Source organism: Musa acuminata, chromosome BXJ1-3, assembly GCF_036884655.1.
Source record: "Musa acuminata AAA Group cultivar baxijiao chromosome BXJ1-3, Cavendish_Baxijiao_AAA, whole genome shotgun sequence".
Taxonomy (NCBI): Eukaryota; Viridiplantae; Streptophyta; class Magnoliopsida; order Zingiberales; family Musaceae; genus Musa; species Musa acuminata.
Genome location: NC_088329.1, coordinates 3,859,750 through 3,881,329, shown reverse-complemented (window position 1 = coordinate 3,881,329; position 21,580 = coordinate 3,859,750). Strand labels below are relative to the sequence as shown.

Here is a 21,580-nt window from a genome sequence, read left to right as displayed (position 1 = left end):
TGGTTTGGGTTGGTTCGGGTCGGTGAAACGGGAAAGGGAGAGAGTGAACCGGTCGCAGCACCTATGTTCCAGTCTAACACCCAACCCATCCAAGAGGCAATATTGGTCTGTCTAACGCAAACGGAGCCCACATAACTTCCCCAATGGAAGAAGCGTTCTGATCATTTTTTGTCTCGGACAAAACACGGGATTGGGATTGGTTTATATCGATGTAACAGGAAGAGTATACATGTAGTGTTTATGTACGTACTATGTATATGTACGTATGTAAATAGAAATCATACGTATTAATGGGCTTTATGGTTTCATCAACGGAGCTCTGCTTTGGGGAACCTGTGGAGAAGGAAGGAGGCACATGGAGGGAGGCGGCGGCGAGGAGCTTGCGGTGGGCTGCGTCCTATCCCTGAGAACAACTCTCGGGGACGAGATCGAAGGCCAAATCGTTGCCTACGACCGCCCCTCCAACATCCTCGTCATCCATATCCTTCTCGCACTCTTCGATCGAATCTTTTTCTTCTTCTTTTTGTTTGTTGCTTTCCCTGTCATCTTGATTCGTTGTCTTTGACCGATTCGACGATGCTCACAAGAAGGCAGTTCGAATGCGGGGGCTCGAAGGAACATTCGACTTCTGAAGGCCAACTACATCCAGGACTTCACGTATCTGAAGAAAGCGGAGGACCCCCTTGACCTCAACAAGTGCTACATCGATCTTGCCGGTCTCCAGGCCAGAGAAGAGGCTTCTTTGAGGTGTTGGTTCATTTTGTTTATTATCCAAGTTTTAGGTTTTGCTTCTGCGAATTTTCAGAAATAGATGAACTTTTGTGAGGAAATTAATTATAGAGATAGTCGATTCATGTGATAGTTGCATTAAAATTTGAAAGACGAAATTCTTGTGCAAGTTTCCTTTCGATAAATCAGACTAAGAAATGAACTTAGCAGAAAAACTTGAACTTTCCTTTTGTTTCCAATTCGATGGATTGTCTCTGATGTCTTCTATAGTAAAATGGTTTGTGAATGTACAGACAAGCAGAGATTGAAGCTGAGCGGATTGGTGTTGGGGTCACTAGCGAGGCTCAAAGTCTTTTTGATGCATTGTCTAAGACGTGAGAACAATTGTCCTACTTAAATTCTCTCTTTTAATTGACTTTATGCACTTAGAATAGTGAATGATGCATTCAGCTCCTCTTCTTCCAACCATAGCTCCATCTAAAAGTTTTGAAGCGGGTTTATCTCAGTTAAAACTATTGATTCTTCATTGTGTTCTATCCAGATGTGGGACATGTACCAGTTGTTCAATTTGTTAAGGATTGTATGCAAATTTACAGAAAGTATTGTGACTTTATTCAGGGCAATTTTGTAAACAGATTCTGATGGTAAAGGAATGAATCAAAGAGTAGAACCTGATCAGAGAAAAATAATCTTTGTGCTGTTACATTTGAATTGTGATCCCATCTTTGTTTTCTTCTATGATTGAAAGTTCTTTTGATTCAACTTGTGATTGGTATATTAATCAATTCACTGTTTGTCCAAGTGTGGACCATGTCAAGCAATATCATTTAACCCAATTTGTTTTTGTGCTGAAGTTACTTTGAGATGTATTGTCTTTAAGACATTTTCTTTCCTTATAAGTCCTTGTTGTGACACACTCCAGTTTCACATTTGATACTGAAATCATCTGCTTTGTTTCCCCATTTGACTAAATAGACAGTGATTTAGGAACTTGTTTTGATCAGACTTGACCTACGAATCTAGCCAAGGTTTTCTAGAAAATTCAGGCACGTAGTCTAAACATAGCCAAATTTCATGAAGTAATTAGGCTGTTGAGCATAAACCAAAAAACTTCTTCATTATTTCTGACTCATTCAACTCTGCTTTTGGCTTTTCAGATTTTATATTTCCAGTGTTTCCCTTAGTGACCTTGAACATACTATTGTTTGTTGGATTTTGCTATATTGTTTTACAAATGATGCAATCCTAAATGAATGATCTGATAAGATCATGTTTTGGAAAATTTTTGTTGCTAGAGAATTTGGTCATGTCATTTATTCTTCAGTTATGTTGTATCTCCCTGAAACTTGAACCTGGTAGAAGATTTGAAATATCTAGATAGGGGTTACAAGGGTGACAGTAGTTTTTGTGTCATTTCATGTATCCTGTAAAAGCATACATTCTCTCTCTTCATATATGTCATCTTCTCTGATTTCTTCGTCAGTGTGTTTTCTTATATATGAAATGTGTACACACAAACATGTCGCATAAAAGTATATTATAACCATACAAAATTTTGTTCATGTTTCCTTAGCCATTGAACAATGTGTACACTACTTGTTCTTACTGCTGTTGGAACAATTGTGTGGTGGTCATCGTAATATCTTCATACTTCATGTTAAGAATGTAACTACTATGAGCTGCATGATGTTTCTTAGGTAATTGATGGCTGATGTCAGTGTCATAGCCCTGGACTGATTAGTATATAGTTGCTTGTTATTATGTCTCAATTGCTGAATCTCAGAAACCACCGTGTGCAATTACAAGATTTTAAATATTGTGTTATACTATAATTTGTTAGCATTCTTCTAGGATCTCAAGAGGAACAATTTTCTATCGATATCTGATACATCTATAGTTGCATATTGGACATGAGCTTTGTGGTTTATTTCCATGTGGTCTTTAATTTTCCGGTCTCGCTATGCTAAATGAACTTCCAATATGTTAGGCTTCCTGTCCGCTGGGATAAGACTGTCATTGTTGTTATGAATGAAGTCCGTGTCAGCATCCCATATCTCCCGGAAAATGTTACTGGAGGAACGCCTGCTGCCAATGATCGGGTGAAGAAAGTGGTAACTACTTTTTGACTTATTTTTGAAATGTTCTAGTTTATGAAATATATTGTTACTTATGGTGGTAGTTCTCTTGTTTCTGTCTACCCACACAGCTTGAATTTGAGAGGAAAAGGCTGCAAGCTCGTGGTCCTGGCCAGTTCTGATCATTGTATATTATTATTGAGCTCAGGTGTATGAGTTAGTTTCTAAAGCCTTAGTTAAAGGATGTTATAGCAACCTTGTGTCTATGTTAACTTCACCTTGTATGAGCAACATTATAAGCATCTACAAATTGCTTCATCATGAAAAATTGAGTTGTACTAGCTTAATTTCAAATTCCCATCTTGAAGGATGTGCTTCCAGTAATGCTTGGTATTTAGCGAACGTAGAAATTTCATTGAATCAACTCTCTCCCCTGCCCTGAATGGGCTTCTAAAAGGGTCAAAGAAGTCTTCAATCCATCTTGACAGCATTTACCATGTGGCACAGATCATTTTCTATGAACTGAAGCATCCATTTTTTCCTTAATTTGGCAACTTGTCTGTTAAAACCGCATATGTTAAACCTTCTTTGGCAGAAATGATGCTATGGGTTGTGGAAGCTTGTTTTGTATGTGAACTTGTTGGACTTCAGATGGTGAACCATGCATTCATGACTCTTTAAGTTTTGTGGCTAAAGCTCATAATGCTGTTACATGAAAATGCAGGCCAGTTGTTCAAGCACAACAAGAATGCCTCAAATTTAGAGGACTTTTAATTTTCTTGGGATGGAAATTGTCCTTTAGGTGTACCTATTTGCATCTATCTTAGTTCACTTGGCATTCCAACCTCATGAAATATAGTTGGACCAGGAGCAATCACATTCTCCTCACCTTCTTGCACAGTCCAATGTGATGATGATGGTAGGGTACTTCAATCAATGCACCCTTCCTATTAGTTTGAACTCTTTCACACATCCAATAGTGCAGAGATAGATAGATGCATTTTAAGCATTTGGAGGTGAAATCAATTTGACACCCTTGACTCACTTTATGGTGTCATTGCACCCAAACAAGTGGCATTGACTACACAAACATCCAAGAGGAGGAGAATTAACCAATTTGTCTTAAAAGATGAACCCTTTTTACAAGATTTGAACACACACACCCCCAGTCTTTCTTTGGTGGCTTAAGTTCAATAATGCTAAGAACTTCAATTGCTATCACTTCAAACAAAGACATGTAATTCATTTAACAGTGTATGTCATTTCTTATTATAGGCCTAATTTTTCAATCCAATAACATAGCCAAATCAACAAAGCACTAATTTTTCTTATTTATGATAACTATGATACAGGCCTTCACATCCCCACTGCACAATGATTTGGGAAGGAGGGATTGATGCCCCAGTGGCAAGGAAGAACCCCACTTGATCCAGCATAATTTATGATATGGTTTATGAACAGTAGTAGGACATAGTTTTTCTCCAATCTCAACAAGTTGAAGTGTGTGCCCACTTGTTCTTCCAAGAATGCACTGTAGCATTCTGAAGAATAAATGAATGCATTGGGTTAAAGGTAAGTGAATCATCATGTGGTTTCCAAGGCATTGATGGTGTAAGTCTCAATGGCAGATTGTACAACATCAACCTTACATTTATTTCAGTGCTGCAAAAAGGATATTGGCAACACTGTCAAGCAATCATTGCCCTCACTTTGAGTCAGGCTGAGGCAAGAAATATTCCAACTGAGGTGATCTTTAAGCAATAACTAGGAATCATTTCTTAGAAGGACAAAAGCTGAGAAAGATCAAAGCACACTCTTCCCATTGATGAGGTGAATTGGAACCATAAGTTTCGCAGGCCTCCAAGAAAATGGAAGCTTTTAGAGATTAAAGTTGGGGTTAAGTTTGGAACTCAATGACCCTAACGAGGATCAAGATTTCTTGTGATATATGGAGGTTATAATAATTTTTGATATCAATTAATCGACTAATTGAGGTTAGCCTAAAATAATTTATTATATTCATCAAACTCTTATAAGTTAATTTAATTTTTTTTTTGTTCGATTTCAATTCGAGATTAAATCGAATTGAATATTAGATTCTAACATCCATTACAAATCCGATTCTAATTCTTATTATTAAAAAAATAAACTCATAATACTAGTGCTAATACATAATAAAATATTAGGAACTTGAGATACCTAAAAAAAATCATTGGAACCACATTTCTCCTTCTTTCACCAAAAAAACAAAAAAAAAATTCCATGACCTATTTGACCCTATCTCTATCTAACACAACAAAGATTCATTTCTGTCATTTTCATCCCTTTCTCTATCATTTAAATCTTTTGTGATTGAGATCTCACAACATCATATGAAATGGATGGTCATATTAATCTACATTTTTTTCCCCTTTTGTCTAACACACTTTCCACAATATATAAGAACTCTTATTGTTCCACATCTTGTGTGATATATCATCCATATGTCATACATATTAGTCACACATCTGTTTTTGAGAATTATGAGGCTCAAAGCTCATCTTATTTTGTCTTTCACATCTATGATAGGATTAGAATTTGGCAATTGTAATTTCAAAAATATAATCCCTAACAAGAATTTGCTCATTGCTTAAGCTGTTTCCAAATAATTAAAAATAGTTTTATTTGTTATGATTAAAAATAATTAAAAATCTGATCAGGTCTCAAATATATATTTTTATTGATTTAAGAATAAAAATATTAAAAAATTTAAATTACATGCTAATTATAACATAACATTAGTCAAAACCAAGGTATGCAATACCGTATCGTATCGGTGTTTCGAGGTTAGCTTGGTACGGTACGATATCGGTGTATCGAGCGGTACACTAGGGCGTGCCGAACAGTACACCCTGGTGTACCGAATAATTTTATATATTTTCTTTATTACTGTAATACTATAACATTGTTATAGTGTAATATTGTAGCACTGATACCGAACGGTCCACGTACTGATATGCTGTCGGACCAATACGTATTGCTCGTATCGGGCGGTACCAATCGGTACCGCATATCATGGTCAAAACATTCACCTTCTATACTGAGACAAATGGTAGAAAACAGGAAGAGAGAGAGAGAGAGAAAGGTTTGCACAAATTCCACCCATCACACCAAAGATGAGAGAGAATGAGATATCAAGATTCATACATGGGAAATGCTTTGGCTAGAGAGAGAGAAAGAGAGAGAGTAGGGTGATTTTGGGGGTGTGTTTGTGCCTGCTTTAGGAGACCAATAGGCAGACACCCACTTGCTTCTTTTCCACATATTGTGGCTTGATGGGTGGAGAGCAGTAGCACACTTCTGTTGGAGGAGTTTTGAGTGGCCTTCTTTCTCCCACTCTTACTACTGGTCTTTAGCCACTGTCTTCCTGGTTTCTTCCTCATCCTGCCCTGCAATTTGGATCTTGATGCTTCAGGCCTGCAAATCTTGGAATCCCTTCGTGGGTTTCTTGCTTAATGTGTTCTTTTTCTTGGTGTTGAGAGTGTGAGGTTCTTCACAGTGCTGGCTTGGAGCTTCTTGCAGGGGTAAGTTCTTGAGGAGGAGAGGAGAGGAGAGGGGAGGGGATGGCAGGTGGTGGAGGAGCGGCGCCTGCGCCGAAGCAGGACGAGTTGCAGCCGCACCCGGTGAAGGATCAGTTGCCCAATGTCTCCTACTGCATCACCAGCCCGCCTCCCTGGCGTGAGTCCTTCCCCCATATTATTGCCTCCAGAATATCTCTCCTGTTCCCGAGGAACACTGCTTGTTCTCCCACTTCTTTTGCTGTGAATCTCGTTGGCTTATGTTGTCTGGTACTGTATGCATTGTTGCTTGAATATGTTAGATGTCTTTTGATTTGCCAGCGGTGACATTCTCGTTGCTTGAAACCCTTCATATTTTTTTTTTTCTGGTTTTCAAGACAATGGGATTCTTTTCGGATCTGTGATTTCCTGTTGAATGCACCTCTACGGAGGAAAGAAGTAAATCTACTTGTGACATGGTCAGATTTTTCTTGTCTTGCTCACATTTTCTGTTTGACGATCTGATATGCTCTTCATTAATGCCTTCTTTATATGAATTAATTTTCCATTTCAATTGATGTGCAATTTTGTTCTGGTTAATAAAAATTGGATCTTGACTTTTTTTTTTGTTTTTTGGATCTTTGCGATGCAGCTGAGGCCATACTTCTCGGTTTTCAACATTTTCTGGTTATGCTAGGCACTACTGTTATCATCCCCACTGCTCTTGTTCCTCAAATGGGCGGAGGAAATGTAAGAATGAATCAGTTTTTAGAGGAATTTTTTTTGTTATATGTATAGTTTTTTGTGGTTGATTTCTTATAGTTTGGTACCTTACCTTTTTAAAACTGTGATCATCACAATTAGGATGAGAAAGCCAGGGTAGTCCAGACATTGCTGTTTGTGGCTGGTATCAACACTCTATTCCAAACTTTGTTTGGTACACGGTTGCCGGCTGTAATTGGAGGTTGTTATACTTTTGTTGTGCCAACCATCTCTATTATCTTGGCTGGTCGCTACAGTAATATTGTGGATCCGCACGAGGTTGCTAGAAGTCTGAACTTTGCATTTCATTGTGCTCTTTTTCAAAATCACTCAGCAGCAATGTATCATGCAGAAATTTTTGCGTATAATGCGTGGAACACAGGGTGCCCTAATTGTTGCTTCAACCCTTCAAATTATTGTCGGTTTCAGTGGTCTTTGGCGAAACGTAGCTAGGTGGGTAATATCATTTTCTTTTTTATCATCATCAATGTCTGTGATTTTTTGTTCATAATGTTCTCTTGCCTTCTGTAATATGAGCATCCAGATTCTTAAGTCCACTGGCAGTGGTTCCTCTGGTTGCACTTGCTGGCTTTGGACTTTATGAGCTTGGTTTTCCTGGGGTAATAATTTACTGTTTTTGGTGGAACTTAAATTCTACTGTCAAACTAACCTTTTCATGCTAATGTGCTTCTGGATACTTTTCTATGATCTTCCTATTATTTTTTTCTCATTTATTAAAATGTGGATTGCAGGTTGCCAAGTGCATCGAAATTGGGCTACCACAGATAATTCTTTTAGTCATATTCTCACAGGTGTTATTATCATTGAACTTTTGAGGGTATCACATTCGTGTTCTACATTCATGTTTAATGCAACTTATAAAAATCATAATAAATGATGTTATCTTTTTCCAACAGTACATTCCTCATTCTCTACATTCAGAGAAGCCTGTGTTTGATCGATTTTCTGTCATACTTTCGGTTGCAATTGTATGGCTTTATGCATACTTCCTTACGGTGGGAGGAGCATATAGACATACACCACCAAAGACACAATTACATTGCCGTACGGATCGTTCAGGGCTTGTTGGTGGTTCTCCCTGGTAAGATTATGTCTACCGCATTTTTGTGCTAACGACCTTTGTATCTCCTAAAATCTTATTCATGGCAACAAATAGGATTAGATTTCCATATCCTTTCCAATGGGGTGCACCAACATTTGATGCCGGTGAAGCTTTTGCAATGATGGCTGCTTCATTTGTTTCCCTTGTTGAGGTCAAATATCATATTTCCTTTTCTTGATCTAAGATGCTGGTTTAGACTATAGCTATCTTATAATAGTGATCAGATAAACATAAATCTGCTTACTCAAATGCAGTGTTTTCATAATTTCCCAATAAGGTTCTTTCTGATAAATGTCTGTGCAGTCTACTGGAACTTTCATTGCAGTCACAAGATATGCAAGTGCGACACCATTGCCTCCATCAGTTCTCAGTCGTGGTATTGGTTGGCAGGTATTAAATTCAGCTGCTGTTTACCTAAATCCATGCAAACTTTGCCAAGTATGTAACAGTCAAGTGTTGGCTTCAGGGCATTGGTATCTTGTTGGATGGACTATTTGGAACGGCAAACGGATCCTCAGTATCTGTGTAAGTGTCTTTCAAAATTTCTTATTTTAGTAATAGCTGGTTCACTTTCCTTTCAGATGACTAATCCTTGTCATAAGCTTCTACCATCTTGTAAGAAATATTTTTTTATTATTTTGCAGTGAAAATGCTGGTTTACTAGCTTTAACACGAATTGGCAGCCGAAGGGTTGTTCAAATATCTGCAGGATTCATGATTTTCTTTTCTATTCTTGGTAAGCTGTCCATGTTCTGATGTCTCTGGCCTCCCACACATTAGCTTATTGAATAATCTTCTACAAAATGTCCTCAGAGCCACCTAGCTCTATAACTTACAGTGTTGTTTACCGTATAGAGTTCTTTATACCTATCTGGTTAAAAGGATCCCTCTGATATGTCTTCGAGTACAACATCTTATTTTGTACTTGGTATGAACAGTCTTGAGTCTCCTTGAGATGCTTTGTTTAGCTGGAGTACCAAAATGAATGCTGTTCTCATATCATGTTGAATCTTCTTAAATCCATATGTATAAGGATTTGACCTGATAAATTCTCTTTGACAAAGTTATTATGTTGTAGGTAAATACCAGTATTATATTTAGTTAATAATTTTGGCCATTTAATTTTTTATTCATGATGCACACTGTAATATAGTTGACAATTCTACAATTAAACACACCCTTAAAGTTATTTAAGATCATTCAAGAATAGAGTTTAGGAGTTACAGAAGCACTTTTCACATGAACTTGACTTTAGATATATACAATTAGACTAACCATATCAAATGGATTGATTTTTTCTGTCTTGTTGCCAATTCAGGAAAATTTGGAGCAGTTTTTGCATCGATTCCCGCACCAATTTTTGCAGCACTGTATTGTCTTTTCTTTGCATATGTTGGTATGTAATAGAAATAAGAGACAGCTTATTAACACTCAACAACTTGAGTTCCTCATATGAAATTATTTATAATTTATCGTTCTGCTGTAACAGGTGCTGCAGGTCTTAGTTTTCTGCAGTTCTGCAATCTCAACAGCTTCCGAACTAAGTTCATCCTAGGATTATCTGTTTTCATGGGTCTGTCAGTTCCCCAGTACTTCAATGAGTACACTTCTGTTGCTGGTTATGGTCCAGTTCATACTAAAGCAAGATGGGTATGCTGAAAATTACAACATGATAGTTACTACTTATTCTCTCATTCCTAAAATATGATTGTGCATGGTGCTCATTGTTCTTTTTTTCTTTTCCAGTTTAATGATATCATCAATGTAATATTCTCTTCAAAGCCATTTGTTGCTGGCTTAGTCGCATTTTTCTTGGATAATACCCTCCATAGGCATCATGATGTGACAAAAAGGGACAGAGGTTATCATTGGTGGAAAAGGTTCCGAAGCTTCAAGGCAGATACAAGAAGTGAGGAATTCTACGCATTGCCATTTAACCTCAACAAATTTTTTCCATCTGTATGAGCCTCCAGGCTAGGTGTTCTTCAGAGTATGTCTAATCTTGTCAATTTAGAGAGTTCTTTGGGTGAAGTCATGGTGTATTTTGTTTTCCTTCTTGGCCTAAAGAAAATTCAAGTGAACCCAAATTGGTTTGCCTTTTGCAATTTTCTATGAATATATGTTTGATTTGTATATTGACATGCCATGCTTATAATCTTGGAATTGTTTTTTTTGACATAACTAGAACTCATCTTGACTTCATTTACTTTTTTGGCATCTGTCATATCTAGAAAAGCTAATTTTTCAGCTAGTGATACAGGTTCAACTGTGATTGCATGCTATATCTTCTTTGAAAAAATCTTGTATAGAAAACTATGGTGTCTTAGTTCACACTGCAGAGACATCAGAACCGGATGTGCTTGACCAATGATTACTTTCCAGCATGAGTCACTTAGGTTGTAAAATTTTGATATTGTTCTGCATGTGGATACAGCTTCCTCTCGAGTGACATGGTTAGTATAATTGTCACTAAGCAATGCCAATATTCAACATGACACTATACTGCATGTGTATCTATTTTTGTGAGAGTTCAAAAAAGATTGAAATAGTGAACTGCATCATCTGATCTATGAACTCTGAGGAAATGGTTTGAGTTTATTGTTTGACACCCTGGATTTGCTGAATACTGTAATTTATTGTTTGTTTATTTGTACAAGTAGACCTGGAGACTGAAATCCATTTGTGGAAATTTGTCATCTGGATGAAACTTTTAGGAGTAACCTTCAGCTTAACTTCATTTTGAAGGACAGGTCTTCTTGGGACAGATTAAGGTACCTTTGCCAAGTACTGTTATTCTTGAAGGATGTTCACTATAGCAGACTAGCAAATCTATGATAACAGAGTACTCTCAATGCAAAAAAGAAAATTTTAGCCTTTTAGGTTTCTTTACTTCATCTTCACTGGAACAGTTGGTTTTCCTTTTCTTGACTCTTTGGAACATAACAATGGAGGAAGTATCATAATTCTCTATTTCTGTGCGTGTGTGTTGCTTACCTACAAATAAGCAGCTATCAAATATCTTGCAGAAAAAAATAAGGTTTTTCGCTTGCATTGATTGGTTTTTTAAGCATCCATCATTTGGTTTAGAATAAATGTGAATGCATTTGCCAAATTGTTGGAACCGGAAGCTTTTCTTCTTTCTTTCCTTCTTTCTTTCTTCCATATGTTCTGTTGCTCCTTGTACGCTTGTAAGTTCTGAGGAGATCATATGGCAGATAATTTGAGCTGAGAATTCAGATAAGCCATGAGCTTGTAAGTCCTTGGGTCTATCTGATCCACTATTCTTAATCAAAATTGGCTTTATTCTCATATTCTTCCACAGCTAATTGTTAGACAATTAATTGTTCACTGTCATTGATTTGTGTCCCTTGTTATTACTGAAACCCTGTCAAATTGAGAGGATAGATCACCCTGCACCTATGCATGTTGACAACACCTAATAACAATCATAACTTCTGTCACATCAAAACCTTAGAACATCTCATTGTGATTTGAACTCAATAGCCTAAATATATACCCCATCATAAGGTTAGATAAAAGTAGTTCACCATGAAGACACTTAAGACCTTTAGTGCATTGATGAACAATTGGTTGGCCATTCAATGATGCTGAATTAAACCAACCTATTGGAAGGAGCAGTTAAATATTGGATGTTCCCTCATTTTACTATGCTAAATGATTCTGTGGCATAAAATTAAAAGTATTCAATGTGCAATGTCAGTGGGAGAGGATTCATTGTATTTAGTGAGTTTGATGTGTGTGTACACCAGAGGTGACATCTAAACTGTTCTTAATCTAATATAAACCAACAACTCCTCTAAAATTGGCTGTATGGAAATCTACAGACTTGCAGTTCAGGATGAGTCTCAGTATATTTATTTGCATCAGACTACAAACCCTGAAGAATAAGATTGGACCATAGCAATCCAACACATGACACAAACTTTTTGAGGTTGGAATTGTGCATCTGGTCACCCTCCACCACTCCCTCAGTTCTTGACCACCAGCACTTCACATGCTGTCATTAATGGCATTTAATTGGGGGTGTGGAAAGAGATCACCTTCCAACAGTGCAAACAGCTCCAGCTCAGGTACAAGATAAAAAGGAGGATGATACATATTGTATGCTAAATTGTAGGAGTGGTGGTGGTTGAATCTACTTTTCTGAGATTGTCTTAATGATTGATGAATGTTTAATGAGTTGTTCATGGGGTTTGCAGGTGGGAATGCCAAGCCCTTTTGTTAGACTGCTAAAAGAAACATAGATTCTCATCATAATTTAATCATACATACCTAAGTTCAAGTTAAAGTAAGCACTTTACTTTCTCTTAAAGAAAGGAAAAGAAGAGATGCACCACACTATTGTATTGATCCAAAATGAAACTCCATGTCAAGGCATTACCAACTTGCCAACTTTGGGGGATTGTAGCTTTCACTACTATGTTTCTTCTTCTACCAACATGAGGTTGGATTTGGGAGCAAATATCAAAGGCAATGACACTGCTGAGGGGAGTTGTAAAACTAATGATCAGATGCCCATGGATTCCACACTCCTCCAAAGTTTGACCTGATAAGAACACAAGGGGATGTCATCTTGTTGTTGCCATATACAAGATTCAAAATTGGCCCTCACAATATGATAGCTCCATCTTAAATGCTATTTTGCATTCATTTTAAACTAACATATATAATTTTTTAAAGAAATGACTCAATCTATATTAAACCTTAACATCATATTTTTATTATGTTCAAACCATGTTAAGATTGATATATGAAACTAAAATTGAGATGGACAAATATGAGACTCAAACTTGTGGTATGCTATGATGTTATAATAAAGATTTTAATTGTGTTATCCATATTGAATCTAATATTTAGATAATTGAAGCTAATAGTAGTGGTAGCAGAAGTTTGGATGGAAAAGAGGATGACAATATTAGATATTTTAATTTACTTAGGATAAAATTTTGATATTATGCACACAAACCAATAACATAAGTTTTGTAGTTATTGTTCATTAAAACATTATGTATTTATACATGATAATGATATTATATGTATTCTATAAATGATTTATATTGATGTAAGATTAAAAAAAATTAATTAATCAATTATTGATTTTTTTAATCTACGTAATCAGTAGAATAATACCAATTTAAGTAAAAAATCATCATGTATTAGTTTTTTTGGATCATTCAAATACCTAACAATAATAGCTTGAGAAGATAATTAAAAAAAAAAATATTATAGGAATATTCTACTCACTACTCTATAAATAAAAGTTTTTCATATGATTTAAGATCCATTTTTTTTTTCATATGAAACCTCAAATGATTAGAAACTCATGCATGCATGACTTGAGATACTTGTCACAAAAAAAATTATCTGAAAAAATAATCCAAACCCTTACAAGATCTTGTTGACAATCATTTTGGTTCAACTAAATTAATGTTGAACTCCAATAACAAGACATCTATGATATAATAGCAAAAAGTATGCTAATAAAAATCTAAGATATTGTGCCAAAAAAAAAAATTTATTGTTAGGCTTTTATCAAATAACACTCTCATAATTAATTTTTATTTTGGGAGCACATCTTTATTATCAACTAGATGAAAATATCTTTTTGCGTTTCACCGATTGTTCTTGCCTCGTTTCCTCCTACTCTCTTATTGCGCTTACTTTTCTAACACTTATCGCTTAGCGGAGGACGAAAGATTATTTTCTCAAATTAATAAAAAAAATCCTCATATAAGAATCAATTAGTCAGTCGGCATCATTCAATGAAATTTTAATATATTTTTTTGATAAAATACCTAAAAATCTAAGCGTATGGGACCCATAGACATCATGCTACGTGTCAGATAGCGTATCAACCAATGAATTGCTCCGTTGGGCCCGCCGTCACCCTCTCCTCCATAATAACACCGCGCACTCCTCCACCGTATCATCATCAACTCCGAGCAACACCGTCCACCAAATGGCGACTGTAGCCGGCTGAAGCCTCGTCTTCCATAACTCTCATCGCCGTGGCCACCGCCATCAGCACCAACAAAGAGACAAAGAGGAGGAATGGGGAACTGTCAGGTGACGGATGCAGCGGCGGTGGTGATCCAACACCCCGGAGGCAGAGCGGAGAGGCTCTATTGGCCCACGAGTGCGTCGGAGGTCATGAAGAACAACCCAGGCTATTACGTGGCCCTCATCACCCTCTACGTCCCGGAGGAGAAGCTGGACGGCAGCGGCGGCGGCACCCTCCGGCTAACCCGGGTGAGGCTCCTCAAGGCCACGGACACCCTCTTGCTCGGCCAAGTGTATCGGCTCATCACCTCCCAAGGTTCTTGATCACCATTTAGCTTCCGAAGCTTGTCACAGTGATCGAATCAAGTACATCTCTTATCTGAATTCTTTGACTCAGAGGTCATGAAGGCTATCCAGGCAAGGAAGATCGAGAAGATGAAGAAGAGACAGGCTGAACTGATGGAGAGACAGCAGCAACAGAGGATTGGAACAGATGATGAGGTCGTTCACGTGCGTAAAGATGGAGAAGACAAGGAGGACTCAGAAATCACAGATCAGGTACATCCTGTTCATTCAATGGCAATTCGATCAGGCTAGAGGAGAGAATTCGAGCACAATGTATAGTTCATGATAGAATGTTTTCTTCTCCATACATCGAGATGAATCAGTAGCAGAGTGATCGCAGTAATGGAATTTTTCAGGTAGCAAAGCAGGAGAGGGATGGACATAAGACCAGCAAGCAGTCAGCAGCGAGGCCTCGACATTGGCGCCCTTCACTGCAGATCATTGCAGAAACTGGAAGCTGATCGATCAGTGATGTGAAAAGGCTTTCCTCTCTGATCTCAGAACATGAGATGAGATGTTTCATATGATTCTTCAAGTGGTTTGTGTTCTGATGGTATTGGAATTCATGATAGACAAGCTGATCTCAATCTTATGATCTGTGCATTAGCTTTACAGCCACATCTTCCATGCCAAAGTTTAGGCATGCAATCAAATTTACTGCAAACTTGGTTGACTTGCAACAGCATTTGCAGTGGAAATCTTAGGAACAACATGACCTAACATCCTCAATATATATATATATATATATATATATATATATATTCTCTTTCCTTGTTGGCATAATTCTTCACCTAAATGAGAGATGATATTTCTGTAAAGGAACTTCATGTTCCTCAAATTGCAAAATCATGCTCCCATGATTTCAATGATTTAGCAGCCATGGATGAAAAGCATATCCCAGACAAAATAATCAAGGATAAATCTACTGCAGAAATGTAATATATATAAATCATGAAGCAAGATTGTTCTGGTCTGAAGAACATCAATCCTCAAAGAATGATTGCTTTCATCTAATACATTCCCTAAGGACTTATGACTTTTGTCAAATCTGTAACAAAAGAAAAGAAAAGGGAAAGATGGTATCAACTAGATCTACCTGCTGCTTTGTTCCTTCTCAGCAATTGATTCATTTTAGAATCTGTTATAGTTGAAGAAAAAAAAAATCCTTAATGAAAATAAAAAAAATTATTTATCACTAGGTTATACTTGATGAAGTAAAATCTATAGAAGATCCAAAGTGAATTAAAGGCCAGGCCTTGTGAAGTGTTGTAGCTCTGTTCATAGCAGGTGCTCCTGTATCATGGATACTGATTCAGATCAAGGGATATCATAGACAAGATTTTGATTCTTAAACTTTCACTGCAGGTTGCTATTCCAGATTCCATGAGCATAACATGATTCTAACTTACAGCTTTCCCAAGTATGTTCACATATCATGCTTGGATCAAGATTACTTTGCACTGCCATTGCTAGAACCTTTGTGATGTTGGAATAAAATCCTAGTGAATTGCTTTTGTTCTTGAGCTTGAAGTTAAATATGCATGATCTTTAAACTTTTGCTCATCAAAGTGTTTTTGGCATTTGCATATGCATACCACCATGAAACCACAGAAAAGCTGAGTAGGTGGTGGCTCCTGATGATTGAGCACAAGAACTTTATCCCCATCTTGCTTGATTCGAAAGTAGACACAAAGAATTATAGTTCCAACTAATGGAGCTCCTACAAACTTGTTTGAATAGTTTGAAGAAATATGTGTGCAAGGTGTGGATTATGGTTATTATTGTTAATGCAAGAAAGAATCTAATGTGCCTCATTCACAGGTGGAATTAGATTTGGTACATGAAGCTGAATCCAAGTATATGATGCAAGATAAATTTGAGAGAAAACATTATACAAAATATTAAGCTTCAGATGAAATAGAGAGATAGACTTAGGACCCGAACTCATATTTCTTGATAAGATTAAGTTTTTAGGAAAAGACTCGATCTATAGCAAACTCTATCTGTGGAGAATCATCTCAAAAAGGAACATCAAACTGTATCTTTATATTCCGATATCATTCTAACTTTTGTCTCCATTGCTCAACATCAACAACATGATCCAACCATTGTTTACCCAACAAAAGGGAAAAAGAAGAACAATGAGCTAGATCTTGCAACCAAAAGAATCAGAGCCAAAAGCTGCAACCCAGTGAGCTGATGGCCATCTTTGAGCAAAGATCCATTGAGAGTGAAAAGTGGTAAAGAGGCAGCACATTTGGACATTTCATGCTCCGACACTCTTTTCCTTTTGGTGTGGGAGGTGAAGGGTCTTCGGCTTTTGGGCTTATTCATTGGTTGTCTCGCTGAGGTAAAAGAGAGAGAGAGAGCGTGTGAGATGGTGAAAGCAAAGCGGATAAAGAAGGAGGTGAAAAGAGAAGCATCCACATTGGATGCTTCTCTCTGTTACTTGACACTCTGTGCTGCTCAGTACATAGAAGTAAGAGATCCTTCCATGCTTTTTCCTGGTTCAGCATCAAGATTAATCAGGAATCAATGACACAGTTTATCATACAAAGGCAGATTCTCTCACTGGACAAATAAATTCTCTGATAGTACTGCTTTTCAGACATGATCTGGAATTCTGCATTTGGGTTTTTTTTGCTTTGCTTTTAAGATGAATGCTGCTCTCTATGGCAATTCAGACATGATCTATTGCATGAGTTCAACTACAATAGAGATTCAACAAAATGGAGATTTTAAGGGGATTGGTTTCTCTGATTTCTCTGTTGAATTATATCCTGTTTTATTGCTTGCATCATAATGACTTGAAGACTCTGCAAATTGGGTTCATTTGTATCACCCTACTGACTGAGCACCATCAGCAAATTGATGGCAGCTGCAACCTGCAAGCAACCTTGCCATGAGAGCAGCTTTGAAGCTCGTGAACACACTGGCAAAGGTCCCATGACCAAAATAGATTTGTTAGCAGCAGGACAGGAACTAAGACTGCCGTAAATGTAGGAGGGTGGGCATGTTCCAATCAAACCTGAGGCCACCTGTGCAACAAAGCATTCTCCTTTCGAGCACAAGTGAATTGAAGAGAGCAAAAGCTGTGCGCTTGTTGGGCAAATGACTCTCCCTTGGTTGTGCTTCTCTCATCCACTACCATCATGATCACACCCTGGATTGTCTCAGATCATCTTTCTCACACCTCAAAAGAGAAGATTCAGGCTTTGTTGAAGGAGAAGAAATAACACAAGACATGGGAACTGCATGTTCTTCCATCCAAGATTGAGTGCAGTTCTGAGTTGAATTTGGTGGCTGAAACATTTGATAGTTTGGATTATTTGAACTAGTTTAATTATGTTGAAGTGATCCGTATCTTTTGACCACCTCTAACTCTTCTTTTAGTGGTCACTGAGTTGGATATGACCAATGGTCAACTCAAACATGATTACTTACTGATATCAAGGAGGAAAGCTGGTTGTGCTGATTAGGGTGGCAAATGGAGTTTCTCATCCTGCAGCTAATGTATATTGTTAGAGAGAGAGAGAGAGAGAGAGAGAGAGAGAGAGAGAGAGAGGAGGATTATACATCTCATTGAGGATAGTATGCATGCAATTGTATGAACCAATATAAAATCTCTGATTGTATTTTAATTTGCATGGACAATCTTAAAGCACAGAAGAGTCTATTTGAATACTTCTTATTTAAAGAGGTGCAGCCTGAAATCTGATAGCTGTCTCATCTTTTGACTGCTATGCGTGACACTCGAATCACACAACATAAACTAAGGTGAATCAATACAATAAGAAAACATAGCATGTGTCCATGGAAGACACATTGATGAGGTTAGGGAGAATGTTGACCGGTTGACCAGAAAGCTGTGGAACGTTTTGAGAGTTGAAGCTGCTCGAATTGAGTGTCATCTCATTTCTTCCGATTGACCCTAAAAAGACACACCATCTGGCTCACTGAATGCAGGCATTGATGTCAATAGCCCCCACTCGCTTCCACTAACAACAAGCACACACTCCACCATAAAGAAGAAGAATGGCAGATCCCCCTCCATTGGGAATCTGCAACTCTCTGCATTCAATCATGGCTTTCACAAATAGCCAAATCCTACACACACTGTTGAATAAAACCTAATCTCCTCTCTAAATACTGAGGAATCTGAACAAAGACCAATAAGAAAGCTTAGCTTATCCTCCCACCTATGCTCATCTTTCTTCTTCTTTTAGCAGGGGGGAGAGAAGCAGGTGAGACCCTTGACCCCATGTTGACCAGAGGGTTCTTCAACATAGCACCCTCTGCAACTCTTCGCATCAATCTGTAGCAGTTGCCAATCCCATCCTACGAAAACATGCACAGGCATCTCATGGCTTCTTCACAACACCACTCACCATTGGCTTAGAGTAAAGAACTTTTATCTTCAGCATGAAATATTAGCTTTGAGATTACCTCGGTTAGTCCAATGCACCATGACACTGCAATCCCTGCATCGATCAAAGCTAGATCTGCAACATCCTCAGCTGCACGAATAATGGCTGCTGCAGCAAGCGACGATGGGCAGTGACTCAAGAACTCGATATCTGAGACATTGCATGTTTCAGTCCGAGAAGAAGAAGAAGAAGAAGAAGAAAAGAAGACATTGGGTGTTACCATGCAATGTTGCTAATATAATGCTCGAGGCACATGAAATCAAATACGTTGCAGATTTCCCTGATGGATCGAGTTTGCAGGCGAAAAAATCCATGTAAGTGAAGGGCGTTACAGATCGAAGCCTCCAGCCCAAGGCGCCGAGCACAAGCAGCTCCATCCTTCGTATCGTTCGAGGCTCGAAGACGAACTCGGCGCCTTCAATCTAATCAACATCTCAAAGCTAAAGACGTACATGGAAGTGAAGACTGCAACAGTGATTAGAGGTCAAGTACCTGCAAATCCAAAAGGGTAGGCACTAATGTCTCCTCCATCTTTGCAGCCAGCGACAGGGAAGCCACTGATAAGAGTTGCAGAGCCCACACATTTTGCTGCAGCAACGGAATGCAACCAATCTCTTACGAGTCAAATGCAGGACATTTCCGTTATAGAAGCTCACAGCATTTCGACAACCATCCGATGACGATCGGACGGTGATGGGGAGTTCGGAACGGTGTGATCAACTTACCGGTAAACGGTGAGAAGCAAGGAACCGGTCCATGTAGTTGACGGCGAGGTACGGCGTTAGATCTTGAAAACGGTAGTATGCACTCACCTGAAAAGAAACAAACGAAATGTTTGACGTCCGTCAGAGCGGAGGAGCGCAAGGTAGAAAAGACAGGCATCTGGGGTCTAACGTGCGCCAGCGGATTCCCACCTTGAGAATCCAGGCGACTGCCTCCCGGCGGGAGGTCGAGTCGAGCGAGTTGGACCGGAACCGAGCCGGGTAGTCGAACCCGGGCGTGTAGTCCGCCTCGCCCTCTATGAACCCGGCGATGGACTCGTCCGAGTCGTCCGGGAACTCGGCATCCCTGGATCGATCCGGCGAGTCGTCCGCCAGCTCGCTGGCGTCCTCGTCGCACAGCAGGTCGCTGCAGGAGCCCAAGTCTTTGTAGTGTGTGAGCTGCATGGTCTCTTAACATGAATCTTCATAGCTTCTCCATCTCCTTCCTCCACAGAGAGAGAGAGAGGGAGAGGGATGGTATTGTCTGAAATGGAACTCGGAGCACCATCCGTTGAGGTTATATTTATATGATACCAGAAAGATAAGTGGAGAGAGAAAAGAAGTGAGTGTGGCTTCGCACAGTGCTATGAGCATATCTCTCTCTCTCTCTCTCTCTCTGCTACTCATGTAACGCTGCGAAGTGTGGAAATAGGCACAAAGAATCGAGATAAGATAGCTTAATCTTTTCGATTTGTAACATGACGATGATGGACATGAAAGGAAGAATCTGTTGAGTTGGTCACATCAATTAGCAAGCATCCAAAACACCATCAGAGACCCTCATGCAGAGATCTACGGATCTAAAAATGTGACCCACAGACACTGTCACTTATCCAGCTTTATCTTCTCAAATCATAATGATCGGACCCGATCTGATTCCAATTATATAACGATAGAATGAGAGATGGAATTCTCATCAAATAACTTTTACCACTCCTCTCTACAAAGAATCATCAGAGCGTTCATGGTAAAGAAGGACAAGTGGCTACAAATGCTGGCAGAGGCAATGGTTTTGTGGTGCAAGTATCTAACACAACAGTTTCTACTGCCTTGGGCGAATGGTTGGATAGATGATAAACAACTCTGTGGTGTAAACAGCTTCAGGCAATGGTCAAACTGACAAAGCTAAGTAGTGTCTTATCAGTCTTTAATGCAGCAGACAAATCTCAGTTTTATATATGGGAATCAGACAAATCTTAGTTGCTTGTGGCTTGCCTTGAGATGGTGTCAGGCTTGAGGTACAAAGAGGCATGGGAGTCGTAATTTACAGGAGAGGAAAAGGAGAAGTCTGATCTCATCGTGTTATCTTTGCCTGCAGAAACACATTAAATATGTATACATAGACAGGAGACATCCCCTTCTCTTCCATCATATTTAAGGGACCAATGATCATTATCTCATAGTAATAAGGACTTCCGTGAATCCAATACTCTCAAAATATAAGGAAAATAGATTATTGTGAATTAGAAGGAGTAATCAAGCTTATTTTTTAAATATCATGATAATTACTGTAGAATTCTGCCATGATGGTTGAGTGAATCATTGTCACTTCTTCCGGGCATGATGATTGTGTAAAATACTAATCCTAGTTCTATTTATATGTTGCATGTATAACTAAAATATGAATTATAACAAAAAAAAAGGATAATTTTAAAAGTAAAATATATTAATTTATTAAATAAAATAATAAAAAAAATTTATATAATGATTTTGATACTAGTACATAATTATAACATCTAATAATACATATATATATATATAATATATCCAAAATTTATACACATAAAAATATTCATAAGTT

The 21,580-nt window shown here is 38.2% G+C and overlaps 4 protein-coding genes across 6 annotated transcripts; 3 read left to right on the top strand and 1 right to left on the bottom strand.

The window, feature by feature from the left end:
- The first annotated feature begins 312 nt into the window (after positions 1–312).
- On the top strand, positions 313–3,188 carry LOC135617486 (uncharacterized). Of its 2 annotated transcripts, none has more exons than XM_065117761.1 (5): positions 313–479; positions 576–747; positions 1,023–1,103; positions 2,717–2,840; positions 2,936–3,188. In XM_065117761.1, exons 1-5 carry the CDS (start codon positions 356–358, stop codon positions 2,984–2,986), a joined length of 552 nt encoding a protein of 183 aa, XP_064973833.1. In that variant the 5' UTR covers positions 313–355; the 3' UTR covers positions 2,987–3,188. The 2 variants fall into 2 exon arrangements, with proteins under 2 accessions (XP_064973833.1, XP_064973842.1); XM_065117770.1 differs by having other exon boundaries at positions 315–480; positions 586–747.
- A 2,810-nt stretch (positions 3,189–5,998) lies between these two features.
- LOC135617481 (nucleobase-ascorbate transporter 6-like) lies at positions 5,999–10,387 on the top strand. 2 transcript variants are annotated; one of them, XM_065117727.1, is made up of 15 exons: positions 5,999–6,282; positions 6,366–6,521; positions 6,993–7,090; positions 7,205–7,381; positions 7,455–7,555; positions 7,647–7,722; positions 7,855–7,914; positions 8,020–8,204; positions 8,280–8,376; positions 8,529–8,615; positions 8,692–8,750; positions 8,870–8,961; positions 9,544–9,621; positions 9,715–9,875; positions 9,972–10,387. In XM_065117727.1, exons 2-15 carry the CDS (start codon positions 6,407–6,409, stop codon positions 10,188–10,190), a joined length of 1,605 nt encoding a protein of 534 aa, XP_064973799.1. In that variant the 5' UTR covers positions 5,999–6,282; positions 6,366–6,406; the 3' UTR covers positions 10,191–10,387. The 2 variants fall into 2 exon arrangements, with proteins under 2 accessions (XP_064973799.1, XP_064973809.1); XM_065117737.1 differs by having other exon boundaries at positions 5,999–6,521.
- Positions 10,388–14,168: 3,781 nt separating this feature from the next.
- LOC135636594 (uncharacterized) lies at positions 14,169–15,203 on the top strand. Its single transcript, XM_065148416.1, has 3 exons — positions 14,169–14,562; positions 14,644–14,804; positions 14,948–15,203. Exons 1-3 carry the CDS (start codon positions 14,298–14,300, stop codon positions 15,050–15,052), a joined length of 531 nt encoding a protein of 176 aa, XP_065004488.1. The 5' UTR covers positions 14,169–14,297; the 3' UTR covers positions 15,053–15,203.
- Positions 15,204–18,624: 3,421 nt separating this feature from the next.
- LOC135636591 (cyclin-D2-1-like) lies at positions 18,625–20,269 on the bottom strand. Its single transcript, XM_065148406.1, has 6 exons — positions 19,933–20,269; positions 19,744–19,830; positions 19,511–19,606; positions 19,239–19,440; positions 19,038–19,168; positions 18,625–18,929 (listed from the first exon to the last, which is right to left on the bottom strand). Exons 1-6 carry the CDS (start codon positions 20,182–20,184, stop codon positions 18,774–18,776), a joined length of 924 nt encoding a protein of 307 aa, XP_065004478.1. The 5' UTR covers positions 20,185–20,269; the 3' UTR covers positions 18,625–18,773.
- Positions 20,270–21,580: the final 1,311 nt, after the last annotated feature.